This window comes from Vanessa atalanta, chromosome 28, assembly GCF_905147765.1.
Source record: "Vanessa atalanta chromosome 28, ilVanAtal1.2, whole genome shotgun sequence".
In the NCBI taxonomy this organism is placed as follows: domain Eukaryota; kingdom Metazoa; phylum Arthropoda; class Insecta; order Lepidoptera; family Nymphalidae; genus Vanessa; species Vanessa atalanta.
Genome location: NC_061898.1, coordinates 4,738,819 through 4,755,228, shown reverse-complemented (window position 1 = coordinate 4,755,228; position 16,410 = coordinate 4,738,819). Strand labels below are relative to the sequence as shown.

Here is a 16,410-nt window from a genome sequence, read left to right as displayed (position 1 = left end):
GAAGACGATATTAAAAAAGCAGCGGGTCCAATATGGACTCGCAAAGCAAAGGATAGGTATGAATGGAAATCTTGAGAGCCTTTGTCGGAAGACAAGCTATAGGAGACCGACGACCGTAAACCGATATTTTACATCAAAGTTTGAGTCAAAAGTGAAAAATGTAATTTATTTGTATAAACTAGAACAGCAATAAAGGCTTTATTATTATTATATATTTAAGATATTCTTAAATTAGCCAATTTATATATACATTTTTTCTATGGCATTGGTTGGCGGACGAGCATATGGTCCACCTGATGGTAAGTGGTCACCACCGCCCATAGACAAAGGCGCTGTAAGAAATATTAACCATTCCTTACGTCGTCAATGCGCCACCAACCTCGGGAACTATGATGTTATGTCCCTTGTGCCTGTGATTGCACTGGCTCACTCACCCTTCTAGCCGGAACACAACAATACAGAGTACTGTTATTTGGCGGTAGAATATCTGATGAGTGGGTGGTATCTACCCAGACGGGCTTGCACAAAGCCCTACCACCAAGTTAAGTACATTTTCTTATGCCCATTACTGGTCAAATTTATTTACTAATAAAATTTGGTAATTGTCTCATACTTTAGGCTTTCTGATTTAAGAAAAAAAAACAATTGGACTCAAATAATATTAAGACAATAAATAAACATTTGCCTTCAATTTAATATTTAATTAACGAAAAATTCATTCGATCGTTGGTTCTGATTGTGGCGCCATTTGCAAGCCCAGTTCCAGCAGGACATGCCGGCCCACGGTTCATCCGTGTAGAACACTTGCCCATTTTGGTACATCTGAAAATATATTGTTTTTTTCAAATGAAATAGAATCAGTTGTAGAAATACGCTTGGCCTTGAATTGTGCATTCCGATGGCAGGAGGACATGACGTCACCGTTTGAACATTGAATAGTTCTGACAGGGAACAGGGACGCCGAGGGACGTGGCGTGTAAAGACTTTTCACAATTTTTTTTCTTCAACCTCTCTCTCCGTCTTTTTAACAACAGCAGATGCAGAATACGTTTTGTGCGGTAATCTTAAACAAGACTGACGTTCGTTTAATGACCAATGTACCAGAATTTTACAAGGCATGGAGATGTAGACAGGCCCATTAAAAAAAGGGATCACATTTTGTCCTGTTTAGCTTAAATTTAAATAACTATGCAATGTTAAAAAAACTACTTTTTAAGACATACTTATTTGTTTATAGTTAGTTAACTGTAAAATTGTCTTTACCCGAGTAACAATAATTGTTTTAAAAAGTTACCGACGGACATCTTCTAAACGGCACTTTAAACGAAATCTCACGATAAATATAAACTGTTGAATGAACTAACGAATGTCAAATCCGAGCTCTTGTAGGTGACGCCATCGTAACCGAAGCGCAGGATGAAGTTCATGGAAAATATGGAGAAGATGCATCTGATGTCCGTAGTGGCGGGGATGAAGTAGCGGTAGGGTCCACAGTAGTACGAGACCTTCGGCTCGTATTCCACGGATTCGGGGAATTCTTCACGAGGATTTATTCTGTAATTAACAATACAGATACACTTTAAAAGATCAAAGTAGGAGCTTGTAAATCCCACTACTGGGCTAAGATATCCTCTATCGAATATTAGTCGAAATTAAAAAAAAACAGTAGGATAAAGATTTCCATACTTATAGATACACTGCGCGTCGCTCCAGTTATCATCGGAATGGCAATAGAGACCCTGACTGGGATCTTTCGCTTGGAACTGTTCAGCGTGCGGACCGACGTACGTGGTCTCGGAGTGACGATGGTAGAAGCCGGAGAACGCGAACGCACCTGTAACGTGTTATATTTGAGTCTACTGCAGACGAAGGTGACGACTCCACCGGCAAATTCAAAGGCCGAGCGGTGGGTACCTCATAAAGGACCACCCTAGAGCACAGCCTCAGTCATCCGAGTTACCGAGGCTGCTAATAATTTGTGTTTATTATTCATCTCGTGCTCGGCGAAGTGAAGGAAAACATCGTGAGGAAACCTGCATGTGTCTAATTTCAACGAAATTCTGCCACCACATTCAACCAACCCGAATTGGAGTACCGTGGTGGAATATGCTCCAAACCTTCTCCTCAAAGAGAGGTGGCCTTATCCCAGCCGGGGGAAATTAACAGGCTGCTAATGTAAAAAATCTAATGTAATGCATAATCAACTTTAAGAAGAAAAGGGTAGCCTCGTAGCGATGTGAAGTCGTTCTAACCTAACCTAACCTAACCCCATGGGCTTAGCCTAAACAATGGGATCCGTAACACCACAGCTCACACAATCCCTCACTCCCGAGGACCACACAACGAGACGGGAGGAGCCTACATATGCAGAAATCAAGAAGGAGCTCAAGTCAATGAGGGCCGTGTTGGAATGGTGTATCAAAATAATAAAATGTTTGTATTTGATTACAAGTAACGCCATCTCTTGTATTATGTAAGAACTATACCCCTAATGTATATTATTAACTTTTTTTTATATCATCTGTGGTACAGTGTCAAGTGCAATTTCTTTGATTTAAAAATAAAGTAGTTCTGTTAGCGATCTTCACGTGTTTTATTACAATAGGTTATGGGCTTATCCTGACATAATCAGTTATTTTGTTTAAAATAGATAATTAGTGAAAGTTAAATCGCAGAAACATGACTACTGATGTGGTAAAACCTCATGGATAGTCAACCATGCCAACATCGACACAGACCTCATCGTGACCTCCACTACGGAAGCAGTCAAGGATATAAGAGGGAAAAATAGCCCTGCGCTTTGGCAACGACATGACTTTAGCCAAAACAAAAGTTAGAACCATGGCCTCACTATTAGTAAACGGCGTTACAGACGGAGTAACCCATAAACGCCTCATAGTGGACGAAGCTCTGATGAACCTTCTGGGAGCAATAGTGATGGCCGTGGAAATCGCAGGAGCTGAAGAATTAACCCTAATCGGAGACACCAACCAGCTTCCCTACAACACAGGCAGGCTCAACTTGTTCTCGATCCAATACAACAACCCAATAGCCGTAGCAGCCATCAGCAGAGAGCTGTCGTGTACGTACAGGAACCCACAGGACGTCGCATACGCACTGAGTGAGGTATACGAAGGCATATACTCCGCCAACCTCCTAGTGCGCTCCCTAAACCGTAAGCCATATAGTGGAATAGTCATCCCGAATACAGAGAACAACCTGTACCCACACCCAGGCCGAAAAGGAACTCCTGATCGGCCAAGGGTACGGGACAGAATCGGGATCACGAACTCTGACTATCCACGAGGCACAGGGGCTCACGTGCGAAACAGTGCTTCCCTGATGGCAACTTCATGTTGAGGAACGGTATCTATTGTAAAAAACGTTTCTTTGCAGACAGTGAACTGATTCCTTGCGTAAAGTTGATTTAGAATCCCATGCTTAGTGCCTAACTTGTACATTCCTTCTGTCTCCTGAGAAATTATAACAGCCATAATGTTTCTGTCATCGGCTTTGGCGCGGTCTACATCAGGAATTTTTACCACTACATTATCGCCTGTATTAGCAGCAGGATATTTAAGCGAAGATTGAGCTAACATTTTATCTGCTTGTTTTTTCAGAGATTGTCCAACTAATTTTCTGATGTTTCCTATATCTTGTTTCTTTTTATCGAGAGCAATTACTATTTCTTGATCACTTTGCGTTATATTAGATGGATCTGTAGTATTTCCTTGGTTTTCGGTCTCAGTATCAAGTTTTCCTGCCAGGTTATCTAAATTTTCATTTTGCGAATCAGCGTTTAAAGTTATAGTATTTTTTATTCCATCATCTTCATTAATCACAGCTTCGGTAATATTGGATTGGGTTTCCGTCTCTTCATTCAACTGGATTTCGTTTTCATTCAATATATTTTCTAGCTCTTCTTCTGTTGACAGGTCAACCAAAGCATCTTTAGGAAGACTATTTAATCCGACTTTAGCTTTGCAGCCAAACATTGCTTCGTAAGTGCTACGATTTATCCCTGCGTGATATGCTCTGTTCTTCATAAATTGAATAAAGCGTAATCCTTCAGACCATTTCGTCGTCTTGTTAGATTCCAGCCAGGTACAAAGCATCTTCTCTACGTCTTGGTTAGCCCTTTCAACAGATCCCTGTGATTGAGAGTGTCGGGGTTTACCATGAAGGATTTTTAATTCCGGCCACATTGCACAGACCACATTGTTAGCAAATTCCCTACCATTATCGCTTTGCAAAATACGAGGCGCTCCGAATGTAGTAAAAATATCTAATAAATGATACGCTACCTCTTCTGCTCGCTTACTTTTTAGGGAACGCAGCTGCACGAATTTTGTTAGATGATCTTGATACACCATGATGAATTTATAATCACCATCACCCCGCGATTGCATATCTATGACATCCACTTGGCACCTTGAATTAAGTTCGTTGCTGATAATCGGTTTTACGACAAGACCTTTTCTTGGCAAATTTTTCTTTTTCTGACAAGGTTCACACAGATTCAAATATACTATGACTAGTTCAGCAGTTACATTTTTATATCTTAATTTTAACTCTTTCATCATTCTGACTCTGCCGCCGTGTCCAATACTAATATGACAGTCGTGGATTATTTGAAAAGTTTCGTCCAGATGGGCATAGTACACAATGGGATCACCTTCATTTTTTACCGGAATTATTAGTTTTTCTGAAACTCCAATTTTGACGACATCGTATCTTGCTAAGCGTTGATAATCTTCAGGTGTTTTCTTAGTAATCTTGTTCTTACTTTCTTTTACTTTTAAAATTAAAGACAAATATTGATCAAACGACTGATTAATTTTTCCTTTACTTGCAATAAGAACAGTGATAATTTCATAGAAACGTTTTTTTCATTTCATCTGCCATCATCAGACACGGAGACGAATGTAAATACTCGCGGAAATTCCGGCACTCACAGCGCGACCTCTCATTACAAGACGACAACAAACACTATTGCGTCAGCCACGAAATGACGCTGATCACGCCACGCGGTAGCGGGATGAAGAGAGGGAGGGGTAACAAGTCGGCTAGACCGTATTTATTACTTTGACTAACTTTGACACGTTATTATGAATAATGTCCAGACAAAGTGATTAATTTATTACTTTGTCTAGTGAATTTGGCCATTATATATAATGACCAGTCATTATGTATAATAGCTATTTAATCACTATGACTGTAACATATACACATACACCAACGCAAACCATATCTATAAGACAAGGCACAGGTAATGATGTGTGAAATTTAGTATATAAGTAGTAATATAATATAATAAAATATAATATAGTATAGTAAATATATATATAGGAATATTAATGATACTTGAATATATATATATATGTAAGTACAAGAAAATATAGTAGTAGAAGAAATAGTTATAAAAAAAAAAAATGTAAGTAAATCTATTATTAGTATGTAAATCTAGTAATAACAATTAGAACTAAGTACAAGGGACTGTACCGTTCCGTAGAAATAATAATAATAATAAATAATAAATATTGGACAACATCACATACATTACTCTGATCCCAATGTAAGTAGCTAAAGCACTTGTGTTATGGAAATCAGAAGTAACGACGGTACCACAGACACCCAGACCCAAGACAACATAGAAAACTAATGAACTTTTTTCTACATCGACTCGGCCGGGAATCGAACCCGGGACCTCAGAGTGGCGTATCCATGAAAACCGGTGTACACACTACTCGACCACGGAGGTCGTCAAAAAGTGATTTTTGCGGAACAAAAGATGTAATACAATAATTCAATCTATGTTAAAAAATAAATAAAAACAACCAAAGATACGGGCCATGAGCCTGTAGTTGAAAAAATTATTTAAAAAAATAAAAAAAACCCCATGGGCTATTGTCGTCCCCACTCCTAGGACTAGTTTTAGACTTCATTGGAGGAGTAAAGTTTATTTTTCAAGGACTATTTCTTCCAAGCCGACTTACCTCTGAAGGTATAACAGTGCGGTTTTCTCTCGCTGGAGAGTATCATCTGGACGTCTTCTTGGTTGTGCGGGGAAGCGATGTAGTAAGACGTGCCAAGACATTTGAATTCTGTTAAAAGGAAACCAATAAAATTATAACACTATTGTTGGAAGAATGACAAAAAAATAAAAAACAGAAGAGGGTTTATAAGGAGGATTACTATTCAGAGACTTTGTGCGGAGCATGCCAAATTAAGTTCAATATCTATTATTGTGAAATCGTTGATAACTGTTATTTTGGTTTTAAGTGTAAAAAAAAATAAAGTTCTCTTATTAATAATATATTTAGAGTGCTTATCCGTTGTCTTATTACCTAGTTTTTTAATTTATTATTTATTGTTTCCACTGTTTCGGGAAGTAAGAGATGGCTAAGCACTTATTCGCTATCTTTAGGAATACTTTCTGGGCACATCGGATCGCCGTGGCTCAGATGTCTGATGTAAACCCATCCGACCCCGGAGCTTTCTTGGGGTTTTTACTCTTTTAGCCCAACATGTACCTAATTCAGCTCCGGTAAACAGTGGGTCATCCTCTCCGAGATCTCCCAACTCCTTGGAATGTCTTCTACCAGACGGCGTAGTTGAGTGTGATGCGTGGTGTCAGTTTCCACTGTGTCTGTGTCTAGTGTCTAGGGTAGAATGTCTTTGCCAAGAGATTGGCAGACTGCTTTGGATTTAGCGTCTTGCCGTCAGGTCGTCTTAGAAGTTGGTCTTCTTTTCTACCAGATGTTTTCCAGAGGACACGGTAGATTCCGTTCCACGTACTCTCCTTGTCCTGTCTAGTGCAGAACTCCAACTTTGGGCTTGTGCATACAAGGATCGCTTTATGTAAATCTTCTTGGCCTCTCCGGTGGGGTACAGCATTTTTAATCCTACTTTTTTTTCTAAAGAGTTCATTCTTAAGATGTTCTATTTCCTCCGTCCACCGGGTAAGGAGGCGCGAAAGCCCTTTTGCTCCTGAGCGGCATAAGTCTAATCTCGGGTGCTCTACGACTCTTAAATTAGGAAATCCTTCGATTGTATCTCACCGGTCTGATGAGGAGCCAGTTTTCATTGAGCGAAGTCTCGGGGCAGTCTTCAGCTGCGGCTTATAGTGTCCGCTGGCGGGCTGCCAAATCCTAATGACGTTCTCAGCTTCGACGCGAATTTGCTTCGACGCCACATCGGTCGGCTGTCCACTATATGTATGAGTAAACAGTGGAATTTGATTGTTCTCTCCCAAGTTGTAAGCAGCTCGAACCGGACGCTTGGTTTTCAAGGGATATTCCTTTTGGAAGTTTAGGGCCTTCTCCCTTGGGGTTTTTTTTCTGTCAACACTTTCCTGGGTTGTTTAGACAGTGGAGAACATTGCACTATTAGGCAAAAACCACTCAAAAAACCTATTGATTTTTTTTTTTTTCGCGGAGTTAGATGTTGGTGCACGCGAATTGGACGGTAAGTCCAAAGTGCACAAAGCCCTACAATCAAATATAAGCTAAAAAAAAATGGTGTTTACCTGGACTAGTGTACAACCCAAATGGTATTTTTGCCTGAGTAGACTTTATCTTTGCTTCCGACGTGTCCATCTTTTTATTCATCTTCAGCAGCACCATGGACATGAGCGCCATGTCGGTTTCGAACAACAGCCGCTTCAAATCTTTTATGTGTGTGTCTATAAATGCAAATAATTTCTTCTCGGACGATTTTAGAATTTCACTACGTTCAGTCTGAAAATTTTAAATCCATTTGTAGAAATAAGTAAGGCATAGACACCACAACGACAAGAGATATTTTTGGAGCTTATTTCTCCACTCTGCACCAAATATAGAGGATACTGATGATGCACTTTAAAATAACGAAAGAGCATACACAAGCAAAGTCTTCAAGGAGTATTGAGTAGTATTAGCCTTTACTTAACGAAATATAACTTTACGACCACAAAGAAATTTGAATATTCTTCTGATTGATAATTTGAAGCAAATATATTGCAACTAAATGTTCTTGTGACTTATGACGAAGTAATCGATGGCGAGGAGGCTATAGATGAAGAATTAGACGCTCATCAGACTAACAACAAATTAAATTTAGACAAAGACTTAAATTTATTCTGATGAGCTTTAATTCTATTTGTTGCCAAAGAAATACAGAGAACTATTACTTCCAAATGGATTTTTCACATCAAAATAATAAAATGGACAGATATAGTCTCAACGTGTAGAAGGGGTCACTAAAATTAAAAGGATTACACAGAATATTTGCCATCTACTACAAGATATGAGTCAGTAAGGATGCTGTTATTTATTGTAAATAATATCTATATTTATGTTATAATTATATTTTTGTCCCATTCGTTGTTGAAATACTTGGCCCTCGGAATAATGGTGCAAAAAGCTTCATTAAAAGTATAACACCTCGCCTAATAAGGCGAGGTGTTACCAGTGGAGGCTATTGCCTAATAAGGCAATAGCCTCCACTGGTGACTGGAGGGCTGGTTCGTTTTGTCCAGAGGATCGGATTTGCGATTCAACGGGGAAATGCTGCTAGCATTCTTGTCACTATTCCACGCGGTCAAGATTTATACAGTAACTATTTTTAATTCATATTTGTTTTGTTTGTAACTATATAGGGTCTATATTATATACTAGATCCGGAGCTTGTGATCTAATAAAAAAAATATTTAACTTACCATAAAGTGACCTATTTTCCTGTCCTATCTATACACATAATAAATTTGGAGTGTCTGTTTGTAATATTAAAATAACCGCGTTTTACTAAATGCATATGTATGTATACACGGTACATAATTTTTGTGTGTCTGTCTGTCTGTTTGTTCCGGCTAATCTCTGGAACGGCTGAACCGATTTCGACGGGACTTTCACTGGCAGATAGCTGATGTTATAAGGAGTAGCTTAGGTTACTTTTATTTTAGAATTATATGTAAAATAATAAAGTCACGCTTTTCTATTAAATTCAAACACGCACGAAGTCGCCGGCACAGCTAGTGTTATATAGAAATGAAAAAAGCACTCACAGGATTATGCGGTTCCTTAATTCTGCCGTTCATGTATCTTGTATAATCCATTAACTTCTCAAACTTCTCGTCAGCATAACTGTGCTTCGGATCTATTTCCTTACTGCTGGGCATATTGTAAGGTTTCTAGAAATAATCACAATTAGAACTAAAATTATATACTGTATTTATTTTTTCTATGGCATTGGTTGGCAGACGAGCATATCGGCCACCTGATGGTAAGTGGTCACCACTGCCCATAGACAAAGGCGCTGTAAGAAATAATAACCATTCCTTACATCACCTATGCGCCACCAACCTCGGGAACTAAGATGTTATGTCCCTTGTGCCTGTGATTACACTGGCATATAGAGCCAGTGTAATCACAGGCTCTATATGCCAGTTAATACAATACCTTTATAAATAGAATATATTTAATTTATATTGAAACAAATTATACAAGCAAATCGTCGATCTCGCAGGATCTTTACGATTTCTGGTGTCATGATTTTTGATTTCGTAAACAAATCGAGTACTATCGAATGGAACTCGTAAACAATAATCGTTGTACAGCAGACAGGTTTGCGAACCTCGTAATCTATATGTTATATCGGATCAGCAATGTTTTAAATGATTTTTTTAGGATATACGACTTATTATGTTCGTCCGTCTGTTAACGTCGAAGATGAATTTCTGACTCACCGTTTCCACTGTCGGGAATGACAACCGTGCAAGCTGAAAGAGAAATTAATGAAAGACTTGGATTTGTAACAAATTAGAGCTCTTAGACAATTACAATTTTTTTTTTGTTACTAAATTATTAGTTTTTTCTTGTTTTTTTTTTATGGTACACATGGTCAGGATTATTACATAGCACTAAAATGTTGTATATATTATATACATTACTTACATGTTAACAGTTTAAATTTTTTGCCATATTTTATAAATAAATTTAAATCATAATAATAATTATCCAATGAAATAATTAAAAGATTATAAAAATACAATACGCTTTCTTAATGATTATCGGAAATGGTTGGCCCAGTGGTTAGAACGCGTGCATCTTAAGCGATGAGTTCGGGTTGAAATCAAGCGAGCACCACTGAATTTTAATGTACTTAATTTGTGTTTATAATTCATCTCGTGCTCGGCGGTGAAGGAAAACATTGTGAGGAAACCTACATGTGTCTAATTTCAACGAAATTCTGCCACCACATTCAACCAACCCGCAATGGAGCAACGTGGTGGAATATGCTCCAAACTTTCTCCGCAAAGGGAGAGGAGGCCTTAGCCCAGCAGTGAGAAATTTACAGGCTGCTAATGTAAAAAAAAAATTATATAATGTATCGGAAATCAACCACTGGCTCAAAAACAAATACCGCAAAAGAGTAAAGCTAATTGTTTTATTAAATGCGATCAGAATCACATGCGTTAGTGTTCGTCCACTGGTCGAAATTTCTCGAATCTCTCTCGGTCAAATAATATTCAACGAATTAACCGTTTCGTCTGTTTCTTAAAACTTAGAGCTTACCAGTTGAAACGATGATAGTCCATCACTGTTAGCTGAAGAATAATGAAACGTCGCGAAGATCTGTAACGATATTAGTAATCAGTAAATTATAATTATGCCATTACAGTACTGTCTATGGGTGTGTTCACTTATCATCAGGTGGTCCATTTACCAGTCGAACTACCGATACTAAATAAACCTTAGCCAAAATGGATATTCGTTACAATTCTGCCGCAATCGTTTAAAACAAATGGAAGAGGGGTTCTAGTTAATTTATTTTAGGTCCAAATAAAAAATATATTATTTGTATATTAGTTTTAAAACATGAGTTGATTTGGTGAAAGGATCTTCTTTGTGCATGACGTGTCTAAGAACAAAGAACAGATAATTGTGAAACGTAACCAGACAGCAGAATGGTTAACATTTAAGGTTGGTGAAACGGACGATAAGCAGGTGGCCAAAACCGTGAGAAAAACGAAGCCGATATTTAAAGGTCCGTGTAACATTCACCGTCATCCAAACAATGTAGCAGATAAAATAGGTAGTCATCTCAATTCAAAATCGATCAGAGTACAATACAATCTCCTCAGGACTTATAATTAAAGGGAGTCTTAGGTCGGTCAATTTAAACAAAGTAATTACTTTCGCTAACAATTATATATTATAACAATTTATGGTTGTGTCCTCGTTGAGCGCTCAGACCAGAATGCCTCCCGTTGTCCAGCCGTTCTCAACTATGATCAAGTCCTCGCTGTGATTGGCGGACGCTTCTGATTGGCTATCGCAAATTTAGTCAAATTAACATCCAATAATCGAGATATTAATTGATCGTATAAACACACAATGTTTTACATACATAACAATTATAACAAGTATATCTATTAAAACCTTTCATAATGTTTGTGTGTGCCTTGAAATAAATTAGACAAAATTAATAATAATCAGTTAATGTGTTTAATAGCTCTAATTAAGAATATAATCATTACATTTTCTAGATATTTACGTACAGGTAAGTTATAGTTTGCAATTAATTTTAAATAAGTTCATGACAACAGAATACGCGGTTACATTTGTAAGAATGTCATGTATTTTTTTTATGGTATAGATTGGCGAACGAGCATATGGGCAACCTGATGGTGATTGGTCACCACCGTCCATAGACACAACATTGCAGAGTTGTATGACGGTAGAATAGAATAATATAATTATTATTGTACAAGCAAAATGGAAAAAAAAAACAAAAAAAAATATACCGCTGAGTTTCTTTCGCCGGTTCTTCTCAGGTCCGAGGTGCTAAATTCCGAACCGGTGGTAGATTTCTTACAATCAATAAGCAAGTGTAAACACTTCTACATTGAATAAAGATTTTCGACTTTGACTTGACTTTGACTCAAAATGCATCCAAGTATTATAAACGGACAGAATTTGACGAGTTGTGAAATTTCGGAATTTCAGAAATAGGAATAGCTACAATACAAATTAATCAATAACAGTGAAAGATTAAAAATAATAATAAATCATAATTATATAACTTACTATACATGTTTTGAAACACGTCAACATATTTTCAACTCCAACAACCGTAAACGCGTTAAACGTTAAAAATAAAAAACAAAAAAAACATGGAAATTAATTAAAAAAATAACGAACCAATTAAGAAACGAAATATCATAAACCATAAATGGCGCGTCAGATTTTATAAATGTAAACGAACTTGTGAGTAATCAAATGTCGCTTTAGGTATACAAAACACCAAATGTAAATATACCAAATCGCTTAACTTGGTGGTACGTCTTTTTTCAAGCCAGTCTGGATACCATCAACTCGCCAAATATTCTACCGTCCCACAGCAATACTTAGTACAGTTCTCAAGATTTGTGGTGCATCAGTGTTATGTACGCAATGGTATATATTTCTGGCAGCGTATATTTTTTTTTTTTTTATGGCATTGGTTGGCGGACGCGCATATATATGCGATTAAAAGGCTTAAAAATCCCACATTCACTTTAAAAATGAAGTGTGCATTAATATGCGAGATATAACTATACTCATTAGCAGCCTGTAAATTTTCCCACTGCTGGGCTAAAGGCCTCCTCTCCCTTTGAGGAAAAGGTTTGGAGCGTATTCCAACACACTACTCCAATGCGGGTTAGCGGAATACACATGTGGCAGAATTTCGTTGAAATTGGATACATGCAGGTTTCCTCACGATGTTTTCCTTCACCGCCGAGCACGAGATGAATTGTAAACACAAATTAAGCACATGAAAATTCATGAAAACTCGAGATAGTATTGTTTGCTGATGATACTTCTTTAATTTTTAAAATAAAAAGACGTCTTTCGATATATGACGATGTGAACAATACTCTCTCTGAAATAGTAAATTGGTTTACTGTTAATAATTTAATGTTAAATAGTAAAAAGACTAAGGTCCAGTTTCACCATACCCTGTTAAATATTTAACGTATTGTTAAGTCAGTTAACGGACTGTTAAAGTTATCGAGTGTCCCACCACGAGTTAACGCGTGTTTATTTGTTATAACAAGCCGTTAAATTTAATCACCGCTGTAGACGTCCGTTAGACCGTAACAGACAATTAAACTCAAGATGGACGCTGCGTACAATTTTCTTTCGAAAATAATGTTTTAGAAAATTTAGATTACTTAGACACAATAGTGCGACGCCCAAGAATTTTTAAAGAACGCCGTTCTTATTTCGAGGAATACGACGATTTAGATTTCTGTACCAGATTCCGTTTATCTAAAGAAACAACCCTAGATATTTTGCAGTTGATTGAAGATAAATTGGAATATCCATCAGATCGGTAAGTTAATATATTTATTACATTTATTATTAATTTTACTTAGGTGCCTAAAATTATTTTCAGTAAGTAATTGTATTAGCAATTACCTCGCATCAGTATAAAACAAACCTAACCCAACTAATTTTGTTTCAGGAATGAATCAATTTCTCCCATTAATCAGATTCTTTTGACCTTAAGATATTATGCAACTGGTTCTCAACAAATAACAGTGGGAGATTATTGTGGAATAAGTAAGTCGTCATCTCATAGAATAAAACACAGGGTCACTGCTGCAATAGCCTCCTTAAGCCGCAACTTTATCAAATTCCCTAATACTGAGGAAGAAATAAGAAAAACTCAGTTGAGTTTTTATAATATAGCAAGGTTTCCAAAGGCTGTGGGAGCTCTAGACTGCACACATATACGTATTCGTTCCCCTGGTGGAGAAAATGCAGAGTATTTTAGAAACCGAAAAGGCTACATGTCTATAAATGTGCAAGCAATTTGTGATGCAAACCTACAAATTCTAGATTTGGTTGCAAGATGGCCTGGCAGCAGTCAAGACCAGACTATTTGGAACGCTTCCTACAGAAATGCTTTGTTTGAGAGAGGCAGGTATGGGGATGCTATATTATTGGCAGATAGTGGGTACATGAATCGGTCTTATATCATGATGCCTCTGGATAATCCACAAACACCAGAGGAGATTCTTTACAATGAGGCGCAAATAAGAAGCAGGAATCCTATTGAACATTTATTTGGGGTGTGGAAACGTAGATTCCCTGTACTTGCCCTGGGGATGCAGATTCACTTAAACAAATGTCTCCCTGTTATTGTTGCCACTGGAGTTCTACACAACATTGCAGTAAGGGCAAAAGAAGATATACCACCAGATGATCCTGAACTTGAGCTCACTGTACCATGGGAAGAAATGTTCCGTCAAGGCCATATCAGGGAACAAAGAAATACTGAAGGGGTCAGAGATATAAATCCTGAGCGAAGAATGCTGATAAATAATTATTTTAAGAGTTTACATATATCCCATAATTTACATTGATTATTAACTATGTACTAAAACAATAAATAAAATTACAAAATACAGAATTTATTATTTATTTACTTATAATCTTTGTACAGCTAAAATACTTTAATTTAATACAAAATTTGAAAAACTAAGCTGTCTCTTAATCCAGCAAGATTCACTTACATGCATTCAAAAACAAAAAAAACAAGGTTTAAAACTGAAAAATCGCAAATTACAACTCAAAGTTGTATCAATGAAAAAAAACTTTACTTTTTTTACTAATTAAGGTTTTTTCTTAATGTTTCAACTTCAAGTTGTAATTTTTCAACTACGTCGATGCAACCAAGTTGATGGATTGTTTTCTTTATTTGCTGACAATGTATTTGACATTTTTGTTTTTAAAACTTTTGGAGTCCAGGAGCTCCAGTTATTCTTTTCTACATCCTCCTGAAAAAAAAGTAACAAAAGTTCATATCATCATGGTATCATCATCCTATCAGAGGAATGTCAAGATGGTGGGACCCCCCACGCTATTACAATCTACACCTATATACAATTTACGCTTAACATATTGGTCAGACAATAAAAAACCTATAAGACAAGTATTTCTACGCACCTCAGTTAAGATATTGTCATCTTTGATTTCATTTGTCTGCAATGTACAACCTTTATCTTCTTGAGTGGAATCCTGAGATGTTTTTGAAGAAGTAGCAGCACTGACATCCAGAATTGTCTGTTTTTCTGAATCAGTCACTACAACGTCCTGGTAAATAAATAAAAATAATGTATTTTGAGAGGCGATGATTTCTATATTGTAATAAATTTCAGAATGTGAGTTTACTGATTTATTAATCATTTCTATTAAAGTTTTTGGTCCAGTTAGTCCCTGATCTATAAACTGAATATCAGAATCGTAGGGATTTTCTAATCCGTCTAATGTAGGTCCAAGTAGCACTTCCACTTGTCCTTGTAGAGGTCCTGGTGGTGGAATATCGGACCTCCCTCCTCCTGGAAAGAAAACCAGTAATTAGTACTCATTGCATAGTACTACTTCATATTTTATTAACAAAAAACAATGTCAGAACCTACCAGTTAATAAATTATTTTTTTTCGTCGCAGCTTTGTCTTTTCGCGTAGTGCGTTTAATATTATCCCAACAGGTTTTTAATTGTTCTACGTTTCGAACATAGAATGAACTCAAACAGTTAAATTCTTCCGCTAGTTTCTTCCATCCTTCATTTTTGATCGCAGTAGTTACTGCGTCCGTTTTCTTATTTTCAATTAGATCCTTGTATTTTGTAACTAAATGAACAAGGATTTCCTTTTCATTTGACGAAAAATTCGGTCCGCGTGTTTTCTTTGACATAGTTATTTATATTCAATAAGAAGCACACCACAAACACAATCAAAGAGCACAAAATAATGCTGCATAACCTCAGCTCAAAAATAAATATTACCATGTTATAATTATTTGACGTTTCAATCGGTTTAAATCAAAAGTAGTTAACATTTCATTGAAATCACTCGGAGCTAACGATTTTTGAAATTGGTCGCGCAGCACAACAAATGACGTATTATACGACTAGATAAAATATTACCGAACTTCGTCTAAATGACATGTCACAAATAAGCATTTCAATTTGGTTGCTTAAAATAAGAGTGAGTAACTTACAAGCCATTCAGTTAAATGTTCTGTTTAATAACGGCTTGTTAAATTTTGTTCCTGGGACATTTAATGATATAACAGCCCGTTAATTATTAACAACTCATTAGTAAATTACTGATTAAGATTTAACAAACATAGTTTGGTGAAATTAGACCTATATGTATTAAATTCACTACTCCCAATGTAAGATGTGTCAAAACGAGTGTAGGCTTAAACGGGGAAGCATTAGATGTTTTAGAATCAACAGAGTTCCTTGGTATGACAATAGACTCTAAGCTCCAATGGGGCCCCCATATTAATAAATTGGCGAATAGACTTAGCTCTGCAGCCTATGCGGTAAAAAAAATTAGACTTTTGACTGATGTGGATACGGCACGCCTTGTGT

General features: G+C 36.8%; 3 protein-coding genes across 3 annotated transcripts; 1 reads left to right on the top strand and 2 right to left on the bottom strand.

Moving 5' to 3' along the window:
- Positions 1-686: 686 nt before the first annotated feature.
- On the bottom strand, positions 687-12,122 carry LOC125074843. The gene is made up of 9 exons (XM_047686299.1): positions 12,069-12,122; positions 10,554-10,613; positions 9,725-9,757; positions 9,044-9,169; positions 7,529-7,739; positions 5,997-6,104; positions 1,687-1,834; positions 1,365-1,554; positions 687-822 (listed from the first exon to the last, which is right to left on the bottom strand). The coding sequence occupies exons 1-9, from the start codon at positions 12,093-12,095 to the stop codon at positions 700-702; spliced, it is 1,026 nt and encodes a 341-aa protein (XP_047542255.1). The 5' UTR covers positions 12,096-12,122; the 3' UTR covers positions 687-699.
- Positions 12,123-12,213: 91 nt separating this feature from the next.
- On the top strand, positions 12,214-14,392 carry LOC125074551 (putative nuclease HARBI1). The gene is made up of 3 exons (XM_047685879.1): positions 12,214-12,220; positions 13,140-13,356; positions 13,489-14,392. Exons 1-3 carry the CDS (start codon positions 12,214-12,216, stop codon positions 14,390-14,392), a joined length of 1,128 nt encoding a protein of 375 aa, XP_047541835.1.
- A 720-nt stretch (positions 14,393-15,112) lies between these two features.
- LOC125074550 (myb/SANT-like DNA-binding domain-containing protein 3) lies at positions 15,113-16,151 on the bottom strand. The gene is made up of 3 exons (XM_047685878.1): positions 15,449-16,151; positions 15,201-15,367; positions 15,113-15,166 (listed from the first exon to the last, which is right to left on the bottom strand). The coding sequence occupies exons 1-3, from the start codon at positions 15,723-15,725 to the stop codon at positions 15,113-15,115; spliced, it is 498 nt and encodes a 165-aa protein (XP_047541834.1). The 5' UTR covers positions 15,726-16,151.
- Between the last annotated feature and the right edge of the window lie 259 nt (positions 16,152-16,410).